At 35.2% G+C, this 23,676-nt stretch overlaps 1 protein-coding gene and 1 long non-coding RNA gene across 3 annotated transcripts; both read right to left on the reverse strand.

Moving 5' to 3' along the window:
• Positions 1–640: 640 nt before the first annotated feature.
• On the reverse strand, positions 641–8,215 carry LOC127522992 (uncharacterized). 2 transcript variants are annotated; one of them, XR_007932795.1, is made up of 5 exons: positions 7,910–8,215; positions 1,697–1,747; positions 1,336–1,435; positions 1,186–1,255; positions 641–1,027 (listed from the first exon to the last, which is right to left on the reverse strand). It is a non-coding gene; the product is annotated as an uncharacterized LOC127522992 (long non-coding RNA). The 2 variants fall into 2 exon arrangements; XR_007932794.1 differs by lacking the exon at positions 7,910–8,215 and having other exon boundaries at positions 1,697–3,334.
• A 1,192-nt stretch (positions 8,216–9,407) lies between these two features.
• hoxc6b (homeobox C6b) lies at positions 9,408–16,127 on the reverse strand. Its single transcript, XM_051913404.1, has 2 exons — positions 10,999–16,127; positions 9,408–10,622 (listed from the first exon to the last, which is right to left on the reverse strand). Exons 1-2 carry the CDS (start codon positions 11,390–11,392, stop codon positions 10,321–10,323), a joined length of 696 nt encoding a protein of 231 aa, XP_051769364.1. The 5' UTR covers positions 11,393–16,127; the 3' UTR covers positions 9,408–10,320.
• Between the last annotated feature and the right edge of the window lie 7,549 nt (positions 16,128–23,676).

Raw genomic sequence — 23,676 nt, forward strand, 5'->3', positions numbered from 1 at the left:
AACATATTATTTTTAGACTGTTTTCACTGATAAAAATGATTCTTTGGTGAAGTAAATACTACAGAAAAAAACAAATGTAATTTCTGTATGAAAAAATTAGTTCAGGCAAGAATTAAAAAAAAAAAAAACTAAGTAAGTTCTATATTAGTACTCAATTCAAGCTTGTAGAAATTAAAGAGTAAATATCAACATTATAAAATTAAGTAAAACTACTCAACTTTTCTGATACATCATGCACTGGGCCTTGAATAATTAATGAGGTTGATTTTTCACTGTTTTCTAGCTGTATTTACACAGCTTTATCATTGCTTTTGTTGTTAGGTTTAGTAACTTGCCATTTTGAGACATTTGGAGTTCATTTTCTACACAAAATGACACATTCATACTCAAAAACGATCCATCGAATGTGACCGTCACTGTATATTGTGTACCAAGCATTGAGGTCTCTGTGTTCAGGTGCCATGTTACTTCTATTATGTAGATATGGTGTCTACACATTATCCATTATATTATTTTCTTGGATGTTTAAGCAAAGCATACACTTTAAAAGCGTGGTTTAATTCAGTATTATATTGTTTGAGTAAAAAGTATTGCAAAGGAAACTAACACTATTGGATACAGTAAGTAGTTTTATTGCCCATATTTGTCACAAATACACAAGGTTAAAAAAAATAAATCACAATTTAATTTATTAGGCAGATATCACAAAAAAAGATTCAAAATAAGGAGCATTTTAACCATATTTTAACCATTAATTCCTTAACCACATAAATATGATAACTTACTGGTTCCCCACCCTGGTCCTGGAGTTCCCTCAACACATTTTGGATGTCTCTCTCTCTCATCTGACATAACCATTTCAGATCTTTAAGTTAGTAGTTAAAACAAAACATTAAGCCATTACCTATCTCAAAAGTTATAACAATTACTTGAAACAAGTATGTTCCTATAACCTCACAACATCTTGGTCTAGGTCGATGTGCGGGACTCTCAGGAACGGTTCTAGAGGATGGAGCTCCTGTAGCACCTGAATTTGAGACAGCAATGGATGACAATTAGGAAGATCAAACTAGTAACCTGTCGTCTTCATCCAGTGGGTCGCAGTCATCAGACTACTCTTTAAAACAAAGGCATCTTCAGCTAAATTGTTGCATGTAATAGAATTCTCACAAATAATTATCATACCTAGCATGATCATCCGTGGTGTGATAGGCAACGTCACCTCCTGCTCATCTGACATCTTGGTCGAGATTGGCTGAATAAATAAATAAATAAATAAATAAATAAAAGTCTCTCAGATATTGCAAATAATTAAATACGTGCACCTGTACATACTTGCATGTGCCTAGTTTTTAGTTCAGGTTTTGCGTGTTGACTTCGCGATGAAAGATGTCCGTTTCTACGTCTGTTCCTCAGTCTGTCTGTGTTCTGGTCACTGGTTGTATATAAAATAATGTATACATATATTTAAGTGCATGCAATGAATCGTTTTTAATTACTTTGTCATGTTATGCAGAGGCATATCCCACATGGGACTATAAAACAATCACAAGATAAAAATGGATGCCAAATACAAGTAGAAATAGGCAGTTGTTTTATTGTTGAAATAATAACATGTTATGCATTACAAGATGTATCATTTATGATGTATAAGATCACATAATGCATCTGATAGTTAGTCAAAACATATACTTACAAAGCCAAAGTGCAGTGTCTTTTAAAAGAGCCTTTTGGGTGTAGTTAGCTCCTGGTGACACAGGGAAAAGAGAGAAAAAGAAGAAACATTTTTATTTTTCATCAATGATTATTCACTAATGACTATATATTATGTCATGATGTACATGATAAATCACAGATATAGAATGACTGCTAGACTGATCACTTACACAATCAGATGAAAAACAACACTGAATATATATAAAAATTAAATTCAAATTCAATCCAAAAATATATAGGCCTATATATATTTTAGTTTAGGAGGGGGAATGAGAGAGAGAGCGCGCGCTCGCGCCCGAGCAAGAGCCTTTGAGAAAAGTGCTACTACTTCAAACGACGTCACACACATTTAACGTTATTCATTTAACTGACGATTAAAATGTACCATAACTGGTCGTAAAAAAAAATGTTCGTGTAAATACTAGACTGGGTAACGTTGCATATACTGGAAAAGGAAGTCAGTCAATTGTATGACAAATTAATGGGTTTCATATGAAAGCGGCAGTTTTTGAGGGAAACGAACAGTTCCCTCAGACTGTCCTCTTAGTAATAGCTTATAATTACATCTTATTTACTTTCTTCACATATTTAGCTGCATTTAGTTGATATTGGTAATGGTTTACGTTGTAAAAGTAACTTATAAAAGACATTTGTTCAAAATTTGTTGAGTAAAAAGTACTTAGCCTACCTCAAGAAAACTCGCAGCTGGCGATCCATTCAGCAGGGCGCACTCGACACAAACCTCAGTTGCGTGGGCTTTGCACGCGAGAAATAATTTAAATTTAGTGAGGTGAAAGCAAAGTTTATATATTTTATTTTTTTCTCGTTTAAAAATTATATTTATATCACCACACTTGTGCTGTTATTACCATGACATTAAAAAAAATTATATTATTGCACTCCAAGAAATCTGTCTTCTTCATTTACAGTAGCACTACTGCTTTTGCGTAAACAGTAACGTACTGTAAATTCCCATATACAGTAAGTTACTCTAAACTTCAAAAAAAAAAAAAAAAAACATAATGCAGAGGATATTACAGTAGTTAACCGTAAATAATAAATATGGTATTTTACTGGGTTTTTTTGCAGCAAGTAACTGTAAAATTACAGCGAAGTCTAACAGTGTGCAGAAATGTTTTCTTTTGCTCAGAGAGTACAAATGAATGGTCAGACTCGATGCGTCATCACAGGGAGCAGTTGTAGTCAAACTCCTTCTCCAGGTCTAGAAACTGCTGCTCGGTGCAAGCAGTCCGGGGCCGCTTCGACTCTGATATACTGTACAGGGCTCAATGGAAAAAATAAAAGGTGATTTAAAACTTAGTGATGGTGAATAATTAATTTAAAATCACAGCTCACAGTTTAATATGCTTTGTTTACTTTCTCCCCCTGCTTATTCAGCCTGCCTTCTCCAGCGCAGACATAACTGAAAAAGCCTCATGGCTGCCTAGACTAGTGCCTCTGCTATGAAATTTATGGCTGGTGTGACGTGTTGCTTTTCATGGATTCTGGCCGAAATCTTATGTGCATGGGTCAAGATAATAGCGATTAAAGTAAAAGTGACAGAAGGTTCTCCACCTTCTGTCACTTTTACTTTAATCACAATTAGAGGACAGAGAAAGTTTGGGAGTTGTGCAGATGATTGCAAAAACAATAACAGAGGCTATGCCTACCATTACTGATGTGAATGTTCTTTATCCATGGATAGACCACAGTACGAGTAAGCAGTTCAGGGGCAGCTCGGATGAAAACAGATGGTGCAGTGGGTTGGCAGGGGTCGGCATCAGTGGCTGAGGTTCACGAGGAGCTATCTGTCCACCAAACACAATCTATCTAATGGCAATTCGTAACTATACGTTTTGGTGAATTGGCGGCTAATTCATATAGATTCGTACGATCTCATTCACATGTTTTATTATGCCTCAGTGATGGTAATGTTTTGGTGTTGGGTTAGGGGTGGACCTTCATGCTTACCTTTTTTCCTAAAAATCATACAAATTCACACGAAATTGCCACCCCTTAAAAATAGTTACATTTTTGGATAAATTTTGGATCAGTGTACTTAGAGTCATTCAAATATGAACTCATAATCATTCATTTCTGAAGTGCTAAATATTTTCTTGGTCTATAAAGTCCTCCTGCAAGCCAGAAACACTTAACCCTAACCTAAATAAGTTTAAGCTCCACCCCTTAAATCCACAGAGGTGGAGCTGGACTATAGTCTGTCTCCATCCATTTAGCTCGGCAGTGGGCAACACTTGGCATTTGTCACATAATGTAAGAGTCCAATGGAAACCGGCTTAGTTCTTCCCTAAAAGGGAACAAATTTTCAACTTCTGTCTGTTTTTTTGCGGAGTTATGTATAGACTTTTGTCAGGGGAGTGCCATATTTATTTTTTGACATATGAAAAAAAGGCTGTGAGGGATAGAATACAGTGCGTTCAATGGATTGTACTGTTGTTTAACAACATACAGTTTGTTCAGCTGATGAAGTCTTTCTGAAAGGAAAGAAAATGTTTCAGTAGACAAAAACTCCATAAAACAGTTGTGAGTTGTGAAAATTACATGATCTAGGACCTTTATACAGTGCGTGCCATTGTGAAGACTGTATGTCTATCCCTCATCCGTGTTAAATTCAATATGGTGTCTACACTAAGGTCTATTACGGTTTAAAATGGGTCATATACTCAGTCCAGTCTAAGAACAGCTACATTTTGGCCAATGCCTATGTTTACATTGTTATGATGTGAAGGGAGTATAGCATAAAACTGCCTTTGGTTTACAAAACAAATCTGTATTCCACTAATCTCAATTTACTCTGTTTGACATCCCTAAAACGATTATATAACCTAGATAACTGTAAGTAAGAGGAATGATTATGGACGGCAGGTTTGGAAGCGCCCATGTATTCCAATAGATACGAATATATGGTAGTTATCTGATCACACAAGTTCACATCTGCAGGGTGCATATAGATGACTTAAATGTTGGCTAAATCTAAATCTTTGCTATTTTTCAAAGACCATGCATTACCAGGATGGGCAAAATTAAGATTATATTTATAGTCTAATTATATTTTAGGCTTTTTAAAGTAATTTCCCATATTTGCCCCACTCAGTGAATAATCACTAACTGTGGATTTTGCACATTATAAATGACCACTGACATCGTCATCAAGATGTTTTACCCAAATACAGTTTACTTCTTTTAATGATGTTTCTGATAGTCATCTGACAGACAGTCTTATGTATATAACCAGGGGTAGCCAACACTGTTCCTGAAGGGCTACCATCAGAGTTTAGCTTCAACCCTAATCAAATTAGCTGACCAAGGAGTTCAAGATTGCTAAAAAAAATTAGGCACTGGCGGTTGGAACTGAAGTCTGCAGGAAGTCTCCAAGAGCAGGGTTAGATACCCATGCTATAAATGATTAACATGGAACAGGCTAAAATGCATGTGATAATTAATGCAGAGTCGACAAATAAATAATAAATATGAATGTACTTTTTAAAATGGTTGGCCCAGGTAATAGACTGTTTGTGTTGTTTTTTCTTTAACTCTGGTAAGACATTTCTCATTGAAAACTCTAAAACATTTGCGATTATTAAACATGGAGTAGAATCAGATGCCTCCCCACATTCAAACAAACTGAAACAGGATAAAGCTGTTACGCTTGGGATTGAAACCTACATGTTTTGAGAAAGCCTTGAAAAAGTATTCTCAAGCAAGCATTTAATTACGGTCATGGTTGTAGAGGGACAGATATCTATTTCATTACATCTTTAGGAAACATGATTATTAACTTACGGCACAGTGAGGGAGCCATTTGCCAAAGCCAATCAATCAGCTCAGCATTTGGAGTCGCATAATGACTTGCTAGAGGTTCGACATTTGCTAATTAATTTTGAAAGGAACTCGTTCTCATACATTCGATATATTTGCATCAAATACAAATTGTGTGTGTGCAAATATACTTGATAGCTTGTCCTACTATAAAACTTATGTTAATTGCGTCACATGCTTCACAAGAGTTGCAGTTGTTTGAAATTATTATCGTTAAAGTCCTGTTTGCGAGCTAACAGGAACCTTTTGCAGCAGAGTTAAGTTAGTTTTGTTTGTTCAGTAAAGGCCCCCCTGCCTGAATCTGTTTAGCTAAACAGGAAACAACTGTCGTAATTTTAGACGTGAAGAGGAAAGCCATAAAGTTTTATGATGCGTTAGAGCAATAAAGTTTTACAAGTCTGTACTGTAAATGATTGAAACAAAAGTGGAGCCCGAATGAACGCGCATTACAGCAGATGTCTCCTCTTGAAAACGGCTTTGTAGTTTTGGACAGAAAAAAACATATGTTTTTCACAGTTTCAGCATTTTTATTTATCATTCTTATTTTTAAGAAGAGCATGCGTGCAAGGTTAAGTTACTTTTTTATGTGCGGTTTCAAAAAATGTCGCCCGCCCATTCATCAATTTATTTCCCAAACCACTTGTCTTGAAACGGGCGTTAGGGTCGGCCGGACACCCTGGACGGATGGCCAGTCCATCGCAGCACTTTTTTTTCTTAAGGAAAAATAAGGACCTCTCCTTATCAATAGGCAAGATTTTCAGAGGGTAGCCTATGGGCAATGGCCAACAAATGTTTCTTTAATAATAAAGTAAAATAAGTCATAAAGTTGAACACACATTGTAGCTCTGTCTCGCTCACTTAAATGTAAAACAGTGCAATATAGTCTAACATTTATTGGTGATTTATTGTAATAACTACCGCGCAGAGGCAATAGAAGGTTGTTTTTGCTGGAGTTGTACGTGGTAGGTTGTTGGCGGGAATATGGCTGTTTTTATGACTAAAATCACAATTGAAGGTTATTTTCCTTGATGTTGTCATCGGTATTAATTAGGGGTGAGTTTCCCGAAAGCATCGTTAGACAACTATGGTCGTAAGTCCCACTGAACTCTATCTGTAACGACGGAAATTGCGACCATAGTTCGCTTTGGGAAACGCACCATAGATCGTGCATGCTGTAGCCTAAGATATAGGCCTATCTACAGCCCAAACATTCTGTGAACTGTGATCGACCAATTTAACATTAATTCTCTTAGTAGCATGAAAAAAACAAAAACAAAAAAAACAAACAACAACAAAAATTCATATTATTCAAATTGTGATTAAATACTGACATGGCAGAAAACATATTTACACAAAATATTTTATAGGACAGATAGCCTACTGTACTGGGGATCCTTGGGCATTTTCTGAGAGAAATGTAGCCTAAAAGTACGCATAACGGGCGTTTTAACATGTTCCTTAACAACATGGGTAAAGGAAGTGCACAGACTGCTGCTATATTATGTAAAATTACAGCAAATGTGCGAGACACATCTTAGCCTACTGGACTTACCAGACTCATTCCACTTTAACGAACAAACTACACATACAATATTTTATATAGCCTACATGTAAATACTATAATATTTTTTATTTCTAATAAAAGCGAGTGTGAAAACAAAGTTATTAGGAAAAATATTAGGAATTCCCTGCTAAATGCACAACAACAGTTCCAGCATCACATAACAACGTCGCATTTAAATAAAGAATATGATAATTTTTTTTGCCATATAAATAGCTGGAAGTTTTTTATCGTCGTTTTCGGAAATGTGCTTTTGCTTTTCTTCCAACTGAGCCTTAAAATTGCTCCTTAACTTAACATCTTTCTTCTTCCATTCTGAAACCAAATTTGACAGAGGGCATGGACGATGTCTTCGACGTGTGAGAAATCAGTTGAAATGAAATTCTTTCTCCAGTCCCTGGGTTTGGTCAAATCACTCTGGCTAAAGTGTTTTAAAAGCAGTGCTAATATACTATTACTATAATATACATATGCATATTTATAAAACAACAATGAGATGTGTCTTTAAAGCAGGTATCATTGTATGCTGTTCTTTTTTTGAAAAGTTTAATTATTTAATTATACCAGTCATAAATTTAGTCAGCGTTAGCGGACAGTTTTATGAGCAACTGATGACTGTTACAAAATTTACTACCGCTAGTTTTACTATTTCCGAATAAGGTCTATAAAACTTAAGAAAACAATGAATGAACTAAAGAGATTAAAAGACAAAAAGACAACGAACACATGTATAGCAGAGAAAGTGAAAAAAAACAACAACACCTCAGTTAAATTGTTACAAGGCAACCTTACCGTGTCTCATGTGAAGTTTAGTCATCCAAGGCTCGTTTCATTTGATCAGATTTGGCTTACAACAACTATTTCCCAGAGGCGCACAGGTTTGTTCTCAGCAGCGGTTTTTCTCTCTCCCACCAATCTTCAGATGTTGGCCGTTGTTTTATGGTTTAGGATGCTAAAATTATTCGGAATTAGATGGCCATAGAATTCACAGAAAACCTGTGCTGATAATCAAGCAAACTGGGCCAGTAATCGGATGCAATGTGAGCCTCGAGCACGAGGACGCCACTGTGAACAGCGAAAGCAGGCGCCTAAAGAATACAGTAGATTAATTGAACAACGAATGGGCCACTAAAGAATTTACATAGGCCTACATGGCCTACTAAATTGAATTACTGCTGTAAAGTTTTTCATAAATTGTAGGCTATAAGAGTGTATCATTATTATTTAGCCTAGTATGATTTTGTTTCTTTGATTTGCTTTGAGGTTTTCAATCTTGTTCTCGATCTAGTCATAAAACAGATTGAATCAGGAGCTTATTAATAGAGAAGCGCAAAAGATGGTAGCCAGTGGCATGCACAGGGGCCAGGGGGGCTTGAGCCCCTGCCCCTTTGATCGCGAAAGTGAAAGTGACCTTTGCGGTCGCATCGCGGTGCCCCCGCGTTCCAATTTCTCCTCCCCTGGAACGCGATTTCTACCGAGGGAGACCCACAACCACATCCCCCAACCACCCATCCACCCCGAACGCGATTTCTACCGACGGAGACCCACAGCCACATCTCAAAAAATTTTAACGAATTGTTTTTTTCCTTCACCTTCAGAAACATTTTGAGGAGAAATGGAAAAGACATGCGAACTTTACTGAGAACATGTAACAGTTCCGCTGCTGTTAATCCCTCACTTCATAACTTCAAAAACTGTTTCTTAAGTATTTAAATTCTTCTTAGTTACTATTTAAAGAGTTCTCAGAAAGCAGCATAGCGTTGGTCAGGCCAAACCCACACAAAGACAATATAAAATAGCCTGCATCTTACTAGGCTATAATTTCGCTGTTATTTCGTGCATTTTAACATGGGTTTATCTCATTGAATACATTCATAGATGTCATTATAAGGTAGTAAAATTATTGTTTTTCTTTTTTGAATTGTTTGAGTACTTTAGTACGATCAATATATTGCAGTGAAAGACTTCACAATAGCCACAGCAAAAACAGATATATAATAACGGGACGATGTTGCATCGTGTTTTAATAGGATTGTGTAAGATAAAACGTAGGCTTAAATAAAACTAATTTTAAATATTTAATTAAAGATCTTATGATTATTCTATTGCCTTCAATCATTCTGCATGTTGTAAAGTTCATATATCTATGCATCTGTTTTCTTACACCACAACTTTCACCACAGCATTAAAATCTCTCGATTAGGAAGATTTAACGATCTAAATTAACCACCAGAATTTTTAAAACATAGTCATGAGTGGACACATCACATCAGCTGACGCACAGGCATGATCATGTGTTACATAATTAAAAAGTTTTATTTTCTAAAAACATTGGGAGAAAAAAAAATCTCAACATCATATCAGTATAGGAGTAAATAGGCCCTGTAAGTTCTGAAGCAGTAGCATCTCGATGCCAGTCTCACCTTGTAATTTAAGGATTGGTTTATGTTGGTTTCATTTTAAAGTTTCTCACACGATTTGACTAATACTTAACAGGAAATCAGGTAGTGTCGTTACATTCATTACAACTTTATTTAATATTAATTTACGTGGTTTTCAAACATTGTATCCATATCGCTTGTTAGCTAATATTCCAAATTACTTTTTACACCATATAGTTCTTACAGAACGCAAAGTAAAGAAAAGCACAACACAGAAAATTTTAAGGAAAGCTACACAAATGCTCATCAAAATTAGTTGAATCTCATATATTTACAAACATTTACAATGTACTTGCTATTGTCGATTTTACAGTTTATGATAATACACGATAATGAATGATTAAAAAATGATTGTAGCCTATTTGGAAATTCCGCAATGTGTTTGGTCAAAGTCTGCATCACAGTCCCTTATACCTATAAACTTTCCAACATCCAAGATATCCAAACGATATTAGTATATCCCAACAATATACACTGAAGATAAAGACTGCAGCTGTCTGTCCAGTGGTTGCTTTCTTTGATCCATAATAGCCATCGTCCAATTCTAGGAACGTCATTTCTAGAAATAAACAGGTTTCCACAATTTTGGGGAAAGAGTAAATGGAGAGGCAAAACACGTTTCGCATTTAATTGAAATGTAACAGATTTTGGTGTTAATAAATTGTGCAAATTATGAAAGTTCGACAGGTAGCTTAATTATCATGTAGTAGAACATTATTTCACACTGAATGCTGTAGACCCTTTAATAAGGTGCTAAGACCGTCAGTTATGCTCCTTTTTTTCTGATGCTTCCTCTGCTTCTTCTTTGTCCGTGTCCTGGCCAGCTCCTACCGAGCCACTGTCATTGATGCTGGGTGTGAGATTGCTCTCCTTCTTCCACTTCATCCGGCGGTTCTGAAACCAAATTTTAATCTGGCGTTCCGACAGACACAACGCATTGGCGATTTCGATTCTTCTGCGTCTTGTCAAATAACGATTATAATGGAATTCTTTCTCTAGTTCTAAAGTTTGGTATCGCGAATAGATTTGGCGACCTCGCCGTCTGTCGGACCCATAGCCAACTCCTGTTAGGAAAGAGATTATTTGGTTAAAGTCAGAAGAAAAGGCTCCAAATATTGTACAACTAGGCTGTGTTCAAAAATAGGTTGGCTAATGTATATAAAGATCATTATATTCATCAAGCTAAACATTAGTTCACTGTCCCTTCCACTAACCTTCACGGACAATAATTCATAACGTTTAGGCTATTTATTCTTTTTGTAGACTAGAATAGATTTGGTTGAGCGTATGTTTCGGCCAAATGGATTTTTTTCTGACGACAAAACGTGTTTAGTGTAGGGCAACAAGGAGTTTCATCAATGCTTTATGGGGTCATAAAACGACAGTAGTAAAAACAGGTCCGTCCTGTACTAAATATATCTCTTTTGTGACTATACTCACCACTGTGCGAGTTCATCCTCTGCATCCACGGATATATTTGAATACTTCCTTTCGGTTCCTGAGACGCAGTCTTGCCTTGGTCTGAAGCGTAATCCTGGGTCAATGAACCCTGTGTTTGCCCAATGCTTTGCCTGCAACTTGGAAGCACATCCTTGTCCTGGTAGAACACATTTGATCCGTACTCGTACGGTCCTCGGCTTGACCCGAACATAACGTTTTCTTGTGGCGAATAGAACGGATTGGAGTATATCCGGTTTTGGGCCACGGCTGCCCCATATGGCGAGAAGTGTCGCACCGGGTCATAGTTTGTCGAGCTGAGGGTAACATTGGACAGAACTTCTTGACCGCCGTTTAAATGGCATGAGAGCGACGGGTTCGTAAAATAGGAATTCATTCTTTCCTTTAAACGCCACTTTTTCCTCTTACTTCCTCCCTTAATCTACACACTCTCTTTTTCTCTCACACACTCTTTATCCTTATCAACCTATATCTTATTTCAAGTCTTTTATAAATACTTTATTATTTATCTCAGAACCCCAGCAGAGAATGTGCACTCAGCCTAATGTTTCCAAATCTTCGCTATAAGATTGACAAGATGCCAATGTCAGCTGACCACTCCAATAAAAGAAACAGGAAGCAACAATAAAAGTACGAATATAAGATGATCTTTTCTTTGCCCTGTTACAACAGCGTAGGGAAGGGAACATAACGCACGCACACCCCCTTATATTGAGATATTTGATTATTGATTCTCTCTTTCCTCTCTGGCTTTCCCTCTCTCCCTCCCTTCCAATCTCTCTCTCTCTCTTTCTCTCTCTCTCTCTCTCTCTCTCTCTCTCTCACACACAAACACACACACACAAAGGTTGAGCGAAATAATAATAAGAATGAAATATATATATATATATATATATATATATATATATATATATATATATATTAAACATTTCTAAAGTAGTTTGAGAGTGTCTTAGCTGTATAAATCATTGGTATATATATATATATATATATATTTTTTTTTTTTCCTTTTTTTTTTTTTTCTAGCTCGTCAAAGTAATTCCTGTAATACAGAATTATGTCCACAATCCTCAGCCCCTATATAAATGAGATTAAGGTTTAGTAATAAAATTATGTAATTAGTGAATAGCCCTCGCTTCACTGGTTTGGTTAAAAAATCGATTAACATTATTTCCCCCAGACGCTTAACGACGTAAGGAGGGCAAACTGTGATTGTTATTCATTTTATTGGGTTTCTATGTATTTATTTTTAATTAGGCTATTTAAATGATAAAGTATAACATTTGGGTAACACTTTACAATAAGGTTCATTTGTTAACATTTGTTAATGTATTAACTAACATGAACTAACCATGAGCAGTACATTTGTTACTGTATTTATTAATCTTCGTTAACGTAAAATAAACAACGTTAATAAAAATACAGCTGTTCAAAGTTTGTTCATGTTACTTCACAGTACATTAACTAATGTTAACAAACACAACTCTTGATTTTAATAATGTATTAGTAAATGTTGAAATTAATATTAACAAAAAATAATAAATGCTAGGAGTGCAGTTCATTACTTGCTCATGTTAACTAATGTAGTTAACTAATGAACCTTATTGTAAAGTGTTACCAACATTTGAAATAGAGAAGGTTACGGAACAGAAAGAAAAAGTGTTTTCACAAATACACCTCTACTGAAATTTATTCGTTTTGAACCATAGTGTCGATTTAGCCACATCTACCAAATGTAATAGTGATAAGATGGATTATGTTAATTAAACAAATAAATAAACAAACTTATGATATTATCGTTTTGTATCTTGCCACTTCTTCCTCAACTGAATATGCTTTACATGGAAAATAAACGCGTTTCACTGATACTTGGATTTAAAAAAAAAAAAAAAAAAGTATTTTAGCCCGTTTACATGAATGACCATTTTAAGTACACCAAAATGCCCATATCAGATAAATTACTAAATTAATCCATCAGGTGAAGATGCACATTATATTTTCGACTTGCCTATTTGCTTTAATGAATGGTTGTTTTACTCGTTGCTTAGAAGGATGTTTAGAAGAGGGGGTGGTTTATGGTTTTACTGCAGAAGAATTCCTTAACGCCTGTGCAAACTGAAAGTCGTAAAAGAAGACAAATGACATATAGCTCCCGGTTTACTGGCTTTAGCAGCTATGCGTTGTATGTATTCTTACAAGGAAATGACACAAAATTGTTCAATTTTACAGTCACTTCACTTGTAAATGTGACTGTAGTACTGTGCAACTAAGTCTTGAATAAGATCCTGTCATAGTTGAAGGAAAAATTCTGATTTTACATGCTTTTAAATTAACAACTGTAACTACTTTGTAATTACAGTGATATTCTCAAAGCGTAACAAAAGCGAATCAAAATTCATTTTAAATTACGCTATGTTAAACAAATGGATAGGGAAGAAGCAGACTATATGGCCTAATTATTGATATTTGTCTGTAATATTTAGGAAATACAAGAGGACGTAAACAAATTAATATTTCTAATAAGTAATATAAATACAAAACAACACATTTATTTAATTCTTTATTTCAAAAAGGGGCAGTGTACATTAATCAACATTTATGAATGTAAATGTACCCAAATTAGCCCAAAGGCTAGTTTTCATTGGTAGTCCCTTTGCCAGATGTTATTAGGCGTGTAGGCATAAAGCTGACACAAGCATTTTTAAAGGCAATCAAGATATCTAGAATTTTAAACTTGTTGCAGCAATTCCGTGCCGTTTCCGCATTGCAGTCATAATCGCACAGCGCTGCGTTTCTCTGAGCTAAGTCTATCATAGAGACCATCGGTGGCACTGGTACGATCTACTCAGGCCTACGATGCTTTGGGAAACGCAGCCCAGGTCGTTGGACGCGAACATGGTGTTTCTTTGAGTTGTTTTTCCATAATATTTTTCGTTGATGTTCATGGTGAATGTGTATTGCAACAGTCTCTCTTTTGGCTATAATCAAAGCCGTTTTCACAATGACTTCGAGTGACCGTTATTTTGCATTAAGTATATATGTTGCATTAAAATCGAACTCATGGCAAGCATGTAAAACAAACAGCAATATTTCACAACAATAAAGTAAATTGGAATTAAAGAAAGTCATGTTGATAGGTGGTATGTATTTCAGTTCTTTTTTGGCTTGACTGGCTTTTACAACAGTCCAAAGTTCCGATTTATGGAAATAATGTTGTTAATATTATTTTTGAAGCAGTATGTGTTAACAACGACAGCATTTGCCGTCACTTTGGACTGTTGTAAAGGCTTTGTACATTGAGAGCCAGTCAGAAATTTTGTGAAATATTGCTGTTTTACATGTTGCAATGAGTTAAATTTTAATCACTATGCAACATATAAAATTAAAGCACTCCTTAATGCAAATCAACAGTCACTCGAAGTCATTATGAAAACTGTAAAGTATATATGGTATACATCTTACATTGACAAAGGAGGAAAACGACATAATGCTATTTTCAACACTACATAAATAAATTAACAGGAATAACGATAACAACAATACTACTACTATTATACTAACAAGACATTAAACATTTTAAAACGAAAGGAAAATAAATGTGTTAGATTATATACTAACAATTACAAAATCATTAAAATATATATTTTTAATTTGAGTAAAACAAACGTTTTTATTTAAGTATTAGTTATTATATCCAGAACACTAAAATATTTTGGAGGTACAGATGATTTTCCAAATAGTGAAGCTCCCATCCTGCTCCTTCAGGTTACCTTTTGACCTTATGAAATAAGTGTTTGGGCACCTGCAAATAATGTTGTTTTTGTTCAAGATTTGTACATGTGTTGTCATTCACAGATGCCCCAGACAGCAACATAGTGTGGGCCAGATCCGGCCCACATCTGGTACATGTGGATTACATGCGGACCAAATGTGGGCCGGATCTGGGCCAACACTATGTTGCTGTCAGGGGCTGCTAACTACAGATAACTGCTATCAATATATTGCCATTTTTAAACATTATAAGTTTTAGAATTCATCATTTTATGTACATACATTTACATTTATACTATGTGTGTGGGCATCCTTAGGATTCTATAGCTATTGGTTGGAAATGCGTGGATTGTTTATATTGATGAATTTATTTATTTATTTATTAATTTGCAATAGTTATGAGTGGTTGATAATGCAACGAGTCCTCTTACTTTAGCTGTATTTTTTTAGACAATTCTCTAAAATTCTATAAACTTGGCTGCTATTCAAATAGTATTTGAAGCCCACGATATCTCAAATTTGAATTAATGGGAGGTCTTTAACAAGTATGGTAATATTTTGTTCATATTATGTCGTTTGTCTTATCCAATTCAGCTTTACTGAATGACCCAATTTATGTTTTTTCGCCTCATTTTTATTTTAATGCGGTATGCCACTCAGAGGACATTGCCTAAATTAATGGAGAGAAACGCTGAGGACAAATCATACATTAATGAAACGAACACTAGATGGCAGTGCTGCCTCTATAAATGTCTAAAAAGAGAAGTTATTTTAGGGTTTAGGCTACTTCTCATTCTGATGTCTTTTGGTGTTCGCTGGCATCTATTTTAATATAGTTCAAATAGACTTTTATCTATATGCATAAAAATAATCTCTTCTTTTATTGAAATGTCGAAGAGACATAAGTCTATGTATGTAAAACACTGTTTACTTCTCTTACAAGGGTGTTAATAAACTGACTCATAAGTTATCCAAAGCGCAGAAGCACGAACTTACCGATGCTCAACACGCTTTTCTCGTGACGCACAACGACAGATCCGGCTGCAGAGCTCCTGACGAGAGGGCGGGGGATGATCGCGAGCGCTCGAGAATTAACAAGCATGTTCTCAAATTAGGTAATCCACATTTGGTGATAATCCATTGCTCATTCCTTTAGTGCAAAGACAACGCTCTCGACTAGTGAAGACTTCTTTCAAAACTAAAACTATCTAGGCTACCTTTGAAGACCAAATGCAGTGAGAGAGGTAATGAGAGAGGAAGGGATAGTTAGAATCGACTGTCAAGTCAATTAAGGTTGTTGTTGCAGTTGTAAGACTAAAAAATGAATGTTCCGTGTTCAGCCTGATGGGGAACGAATATGATCGGGGCAGAGACAACTGTATAAAGTTCATTATCATGGAGAGGACACCATGTGACTTAGCACAGCCAATCCATTCCTTGGCTAAGTCGTAAACTTTTATTACATAGCTGTAAATTTTTCACCAAACAACCAAGAATGTTGCGCCTTCTTTCTATGCTGGACGACCACTTTTCTTGCTAATCCAGTCTTTCGTAGCATATGAATGCAATTAAATTCTCATATGTCTTCAGACTTGCATTCTTTTATTTAAGTAGTTATTTATATGTACAAATTAAATTAGGATTACATTAAAATAGATTTATAATCATTGCACGCATATTATCAGCTTTTAACTTTTTCTTGGGTTATAATTCAGGGAACAGTTAAAAAATATATAACATCACCTTCATAAAAAGTAGCCTTCAAACAAAATGACAGTAAATAATATAAATATTCACTATCTGAAATTCGACGTATTGTTACCCAGTGTAGATTTGATGTGTCTGAATATCAAGAGAATAGACGTAATTAGCTATATTCACCGAAAACCTGTTATAAATAATATATATATATATATATATATATATTTTTTTTTTTTTTTTTTTTTTTTTTTTTTTTTTACTTGTGTTAAACGTTTTCATCACTTTTATTTATTTTTTCTTTCCAGGAAACATACTAACGAGTTTAGGGCCTAGACTTTTCATATTTCACTGTCGATGATCGCAACTGAACACACTGCGTGACTACAACTTACAGCATTGGGAGATTTGTCCATGTATACATAGAGATATAGTCTGTTTATACACAATTGTTTCGTACCCTGGTCCTGAGTAGGCCTATACCCCTAATACTATGTTGTAGGTCTCATTAATAAACTTATCAGCTCTTTATAGAGTCTCCAAAACCTAAAATAGTGTCAGATAAAGAAGACAGGTTAAAAGAATGACTCTGATAAATGAATATTCAGTGTTCAACACAAGTTAAGCTCAGTTCACAGCATTTGTGGGATAGTGCTGATTTCTCAAATTAGACTCGTCCCTCGTTTTCTTGGGAAAAAAGGATCAAAAATCGAGGTTGCTTTTTGGAGGATATAAAAGCAGAAATGCGAAGCTTTTATTTCATTAAAGGACTAACATCAAGTCGTGTTTATGAAGTTGTAATAGCGACAAAACTGTAAAATTACACAGGTCTGCAATTCGTTGTCACACACACAGTCGTACACAGAAAAGGTTAGCAAGCGATTTCCCTACGCTAAAATCATGTTAACACGCACACTGGTTACTATTTGTCCAACTTTACATCCAGTGTAAGTGTCTCACTAACGCAGATTTTTGCTTACTTTTTAAGACAAGAAGGGACAAGTGGAAATTAATTGTTAAGGTAACCAACATCATACCACAAATGCGATTGATCTTATGTGCTGAATTCGGAATAGGCCTATATCTTTAACTTCCTAATGAGAGATGTTTCCTTTTTTTCAGATGACTGGTACTTTTGCCAAAAAGTTTCTATAATAACCAACCAATTGAACAAGTAGTTTTTCATTAGAAAATGCCAGAACAAAACATGTTTAATTAAACCTATAATGAAATAGTAACGTTAAAGCTGCATTCGCTATAACAAACGCATTTCAAGAAGTATTTGCAGTCTTTAGAAAAGTTGTTGGTGGAGCAGAAACTGAATTAAGTAAAATATATGTAATAGAATGAATTAAGGGTGATTGGGACATGAGGTCAAATGGGACAATGTAATAGCCTGCAGAGTTTATTTTCTCGCCTAATGAGTTAAAATAACTTTTTTGCTGAGCCCGCAGACTGAGACCATAATCAAAATTGGATGCCATCATTGGTGTGGCATCATGTAGGTGCGCATTAAACAGGAAGTTGACCCTGCATGAAGTGAGGAAAATGACATAAGCTTTAGCTTGTTTTCATAACAAGGCCATACAATTGTCATATTGCACGAACCTTTGATTGAAATATGAATATATTACTGCAACAAAATTAGTAAAAAAAAAAAAAAATGTTAATATCACATATATATTTTCAGAATTAGGTTGTTTTTATTTTGTCTCATCCACCCAAATACAATTTGGTGTTTTGGGGTGATTGGGACAGTGCTTAAAGGCTTTACTAATTAAGAAAATGATTAACCTTGCAACATAGACCCATTGTGTAGCTCTGTCTACTCTAAATTGGTGGTTCCCAACCTCTTCATTTATGCAAGCCCTAATCAACCATAAAAAATGCTCAGAGTTGGATTTTGCTAAAATAAAACAACATAATTCTGAAAATCTGAATTTTTAACTGTTTTTCTTGTAGTAATAGGCCTACACCATATTCATGTTCCCATCAAAGGTTTGCACAGATTAAATGCATTTGTCAAACTGTTTTTGGGGGGATGGGGCCACCCAACAATTCACCAAAATCTTTTTCTTTTTTTAAAAAAAAAAAAGAATTTTGGAATTTTTTTTTGTTTTTTTTTTACTTCAGTGAACTGTTTTCAATGATTTTTGGACTTCAAGCCTTCTTTTTACCTAAATGACTGTGTTGTACTGTATTTATAAACATTGAGTAATAAAGTTGAACAGAAAAAAACATGGCGTCTTAATGATGAACAGAAAAAGGAAATCTTGCATATGAACATATCAGTGAAATATGAAATAGTAACACTTTTTGCTTCTGCATCTGTAACTCAATGAAAGTTTGAGCTAGAGTGCCAAAGTACCTACATTTGTTTACTACAAAAAGCACCAATTTAAACCTCTGCAAGAATATCACAGCCCCAGTGAGTTGATGTCAAATACATGGTGTGCCGTTGTTACAATCTACACCACTACCAGGGTATGCTGTAACGCATGCTGGGGTAAGTTGTAACAATTAAACAAAAGAAGCAAAAACAGAGGCCACATGCAATATGCTTTAAAAATAGGTTTATTGAAACAATCCATGAGAACAATCCAAAACAATGCCTCTTTCTCTGTGACTGACTTTAACTCAAATCCACTGAAGTTTGACTCAGGAGTGTCTGTAAAGAACAAACTTTCTTAACGGTATTTATGCTTAATGAACACTTGACTCTAGTGTACCTGTGTGAAGAACAGGCCTAACAACTAACTAACTGTCAATGTGTGTGTGAGTTTGTGTGTGTGTGAATATTCTCAATCACAATTGTGACAAATGAATGTTGTTAACCCTATAGAGTGCAGGTTTGATGGGCACAGAGACGGCATAGGGCACATTTTACCCACACTTTCGTTTGGCTTTTAGTTTCCAAATGGCTCCATACAAACAACACAAATGTTTTCTGAGGTCTCAGAATCCTCACCACTGGCTTTCAACAATTTCTTCTCAGCTGATGTCCTGCCCTTCTTTGAAACCTCATCACATTGGCAGACACACATCTGTCTTTTTTTTCACTGTCTGTAAAATTATTAAATAGAAACTGTTCTTATCCCTGATTGGTGGAATTTGGGGTGTTATAACTCTCCACATGTTACCAGGTCTCCCCTACCTGGTTACAGCAGCAAGCATCTCCGAGAAAGGAACGCTGCTCTCTGCTGGTGACTAGTTGCAAATTCATACTCTGACATCAGGCCGTTAAATCAGTTGCCCAACCATGGTCCAGTACACATTTTGGATGTCTCCTTTATCTGACACAGGCCTTGAAGGGCCTTGAAGTTTCTACCGCCGAGCTCATAAGTTAAATCGGGTCTGATTAGAAATACATACGAATTGTGCAATGTTGGGAGAACTTCAACTGGAAAACACTGCTATAAATTATGAACGATTAATGTTACCATGTAAATAACAATAAAGAATAGAAATAGAAGAATAAAAAATAGGGTAGGCTATAGATATGAGCATGAATACCACATCGTACCATGAATAATATAGTCTACACAAATAGGCTTATTGAGCGCCGATGATGAGCGATCTTGCTAATGGCGCGAGAGTCACATTTATTTATAATATACATTTATTTATTTTCACATTTAGCCTATTTATTTCTACGTTTCTTTGTCCGTATGGTGAGGGGGGCTTGTTTACCTCAGATAGCAATCGAGCTCAGAGTGCTGGCGTAGGCAAGGACAAAGCTTTGAGGCCACAGTGACACCTTGTGGTGTGACCAAACCAAATGCAAGAGGTGTGCGGACCTGCTTTTGCATTGAATTAATGGCTTAGAGATGGGCAACATGGCCATAATCTTATATCAAGGTTTAAGTAATTCAATATCACTATAGGCTACCTGTACTATAGGGCGACCATACATAGCCTACTCTTTATCCCGAACATGGCTGTAAAAAATCGTCCGCTCGGGTTTTTCTAAAATGTTTTGGCAAACATGAAAAAAAAAAAAAAAAAAAAAAAAAAAAACGCATCTTCAACATATTTGAAACAGACACGGAAGCGCGCGCGCGTGAAATTATCCAGTAGCCTATTAATCACATTTAATGTAAATGCGTTACATTAAATGTGATTAATAGGCTTGCATGATAAGAGCTTGCATTTATTGTCGACGAGACTCGCAGAGCAGCTCGGAACGCGGAGAGAAATCAGCGCACATTTCACTCAAATCTACGCAATATTGATCAGTGTGTTTGAAACGCGACTGCAAATTCAGTTTCGCGTTTCCTGACTTTACATGTGCAACATGAGACAGTTCAAATGCTTAAAATATAACAATAATAATAATTAATATTTTTGTTTTTCGAAGCCTCTTCTGCTCACCAAGGCAACATTTATTTGATCAAAATACAAAAAACAGTAATATTGTGAAATATTATTATAATGTAGGCTACATTAATTGTTTTTTATGTAAATATATTTTAAAATGTAGTTTATTCCTGTGATGGAAAAGTTGAATTTTCAGCATCATTACTCCAGTCTACAGTGTCACATGATCCTTCAGAAATCATTCTAATATGCTGATTTGCTGCTCAAGAAACATTTCTGATTATTATTATCAATGTTGAAAACAGTTCTGCTTAATATTGCTGTAGAAACCGCGATACACAAGCATTCAAAATTTGGGGCAAATAAATCATAATAATAATAATAATAATAATACTTTACTAAGCAAGGACGCATTAGCTACATTGATTAAAAATATATATATAATGTTAAAAAAGATTTATATTTCAAACAACTGTTGTTAATTAAACTTTCTATTCACCAAAGAATCCCGGGGAAAATGTATCTTGGTCTTCAGCAGCAAAAACTGTTTTCAACAATGATAATACGCTAATAAGAACCATTACTGGAAAATGAACAACGAACACCAATATTAATTAAAAATAACTGAGCACCTAGTCAGCATATTGAATGACTTCTGAAGGTTCGTGTGACATCGAGGACGGAGTAATGATACTGAAAATTCAGCTTTGCGTCACTGGAATAAAAATGTAACAATATTTCACTATATTATTGTTTTTACTGCATTTTGACCAAATTTCAAAAACATTAAAACAGTATTTCAAACTTCTGCTAGGTAGCTTGTGTCTGTTGTTGGATTTGCTGTTGTTATTTTCTGTCAATGTACATAGCCTACTAAATATTAATTTTGATAGTTATAAGCACTCCATATTGAGTATTTGAGGGAGTTGATAATTTATTTGACTAAGTTTGTATATATCTAGGCTAAATTTCTAAGTCTACGTTTCTCGAATCATGTTGCATCTTACCATATAGTCTAAATGGTTAAATATTAGCCTAGATAGCTAACATACGTACCAGCGCATGCACATAGCCTACATGAAAGGGTCGTTTAAAAACCAATTGTTGCTTTGTTAGATGTCGTGTTCAACTGGTTTGCAGTGTGCAAAGCTGTAAAATGAATTTAACTTTTGTGACATATAAACGGAAGTTCTTACATTTGCGAACTAGATTCAGTTTTAGATGGTATGTAGTGTGTACAATATTTTGGTATTTATTCCCAGCAAAACGACGTATTACGCGTAAAATCCACGGAACTAAGCCTTGTCACTTAAGTGCAATCCACAAACCTTTCAGTCAATCTCAAATAATCAAATTCATCGTTACCATATTGGTTTATCTGAACATGAATGCAGTTTTAGTTTGTGTTAAACAAACGGAGAAACAAATCTGAACACCTGAACAGTTTCCAGTAAGCACATTTCATTCCATACACCCTACAACCATTTTCTGCATGTCAAGACTATGCACTGTGGAAGTTAACAGACAGTTATGTTGACATGGCAATTATGTTAATAAGATTTATGCCTTGCGTAGTTACTGTTTTCGAGTATAGGGCCTATAAAATGTGAGCTGAGTAGATGCAGTGTTTAATGTAGGCTATAGCCTAAAAGAAATCTAGAGAATTCTTCATCGTTATGTTCTCTGTGTAATCAGAAAAGAGCAAAAAACGAAACAAGCACAAGTAAATGAATCTGTAAAAAATACACAATGCACACAATGCCCTTCTGTGGCTAAACAGAAGGGAGTAAATAGAAAGGTGAACAAATGTAATGTCTTAAAATAATGTGATAAAAAAGCTTTAAAAGAGCTTATACTTTTAACTTCTTTTGAATAACTGCAATTCATTCACTTACTGTAGATAAAAGTGCTGCGACAGGAAAGGTACGCCTTTTGTCCATTTCACTTGTTAAAAAATGATTGTAGCCTACTTTGCCTTAAACATTTTGAGTATCCTGTAAATATTACATTCAGTTTGCTTATAAATGAAAACATAATTTGCTAATATGACGAAACTAAACATAATTAAGGCATCCAAAACAATAAAACATACTGTCACCATTAACTAACATTTAAATATGAAACAAGATGCACTTATTTTGAAACACCCTATAAATCCCCCTGTTCACCAACAAGCTAGGCTTTGTCAACACATGTCTATCTTACCAACAAAGCTTGGAGATCGTTGCTTATAACCTCTAGCTTTATAACCCCAATTCACCCACAGAAGCTATAGAAATTTTTACTGGCCACCATATAAAACCGACGATGTTGAAAGGATAGAAATGATACTTGTGTATTGTAGAGCCGGCGGCAGTGGTTCATTTACAATGCCATTTGCGGAGTCTGCAAAGGTTATTTGGCGGAAATGGAAGGCCTTGATGAAGGCCATCTGACGTAATCAAGGCAGTTTCTTGTTGTCGAGCCAGGAAGTCAATCACAACAACATCAAACCTAAACCACGCATCAGCTGAACAGGATAGCCTACACTTCAAGGCGTTCCTTTAATATGTTTAAAGTTGGATATGCCTTTAGTCATAATACAATGTCTATATCCAATAAAATATAGGTAATATGACAACACACGGAAAAATACCTACACAACACACACGAACACATTAAAAATATGAAAGCTCTCCAAAGAAACTGCATGCATATGTCCTTCATGAGACCACAATACACTTAAAATAAAACAGCAGACCACACAAATTCGATATCAATTAATTCTGCTAGACATGCTAATTTAAACCTATTAACAAATGGTGCATTTCAGATATCCTCTATTCAAACAAAACGTGAGCACGATGCTTTACTTAATATATAGGTTACCTAATA

Source organism: Ctenopharyngodon idella, chromosome 11, assembly GCF_019924925.1.
Source record: "Ctenopharyngodon idella isolate HZGC_01 chromosome 11, HZGC01, whole genome shotgun sequence".
Lineage (NCBI taxonomy): Eukaryota > Metazoa > Chordata > Actinopteri > Cypriniformes > Xenocyprididae > Ctenopharyngodon > Ctenopharyngodon idella.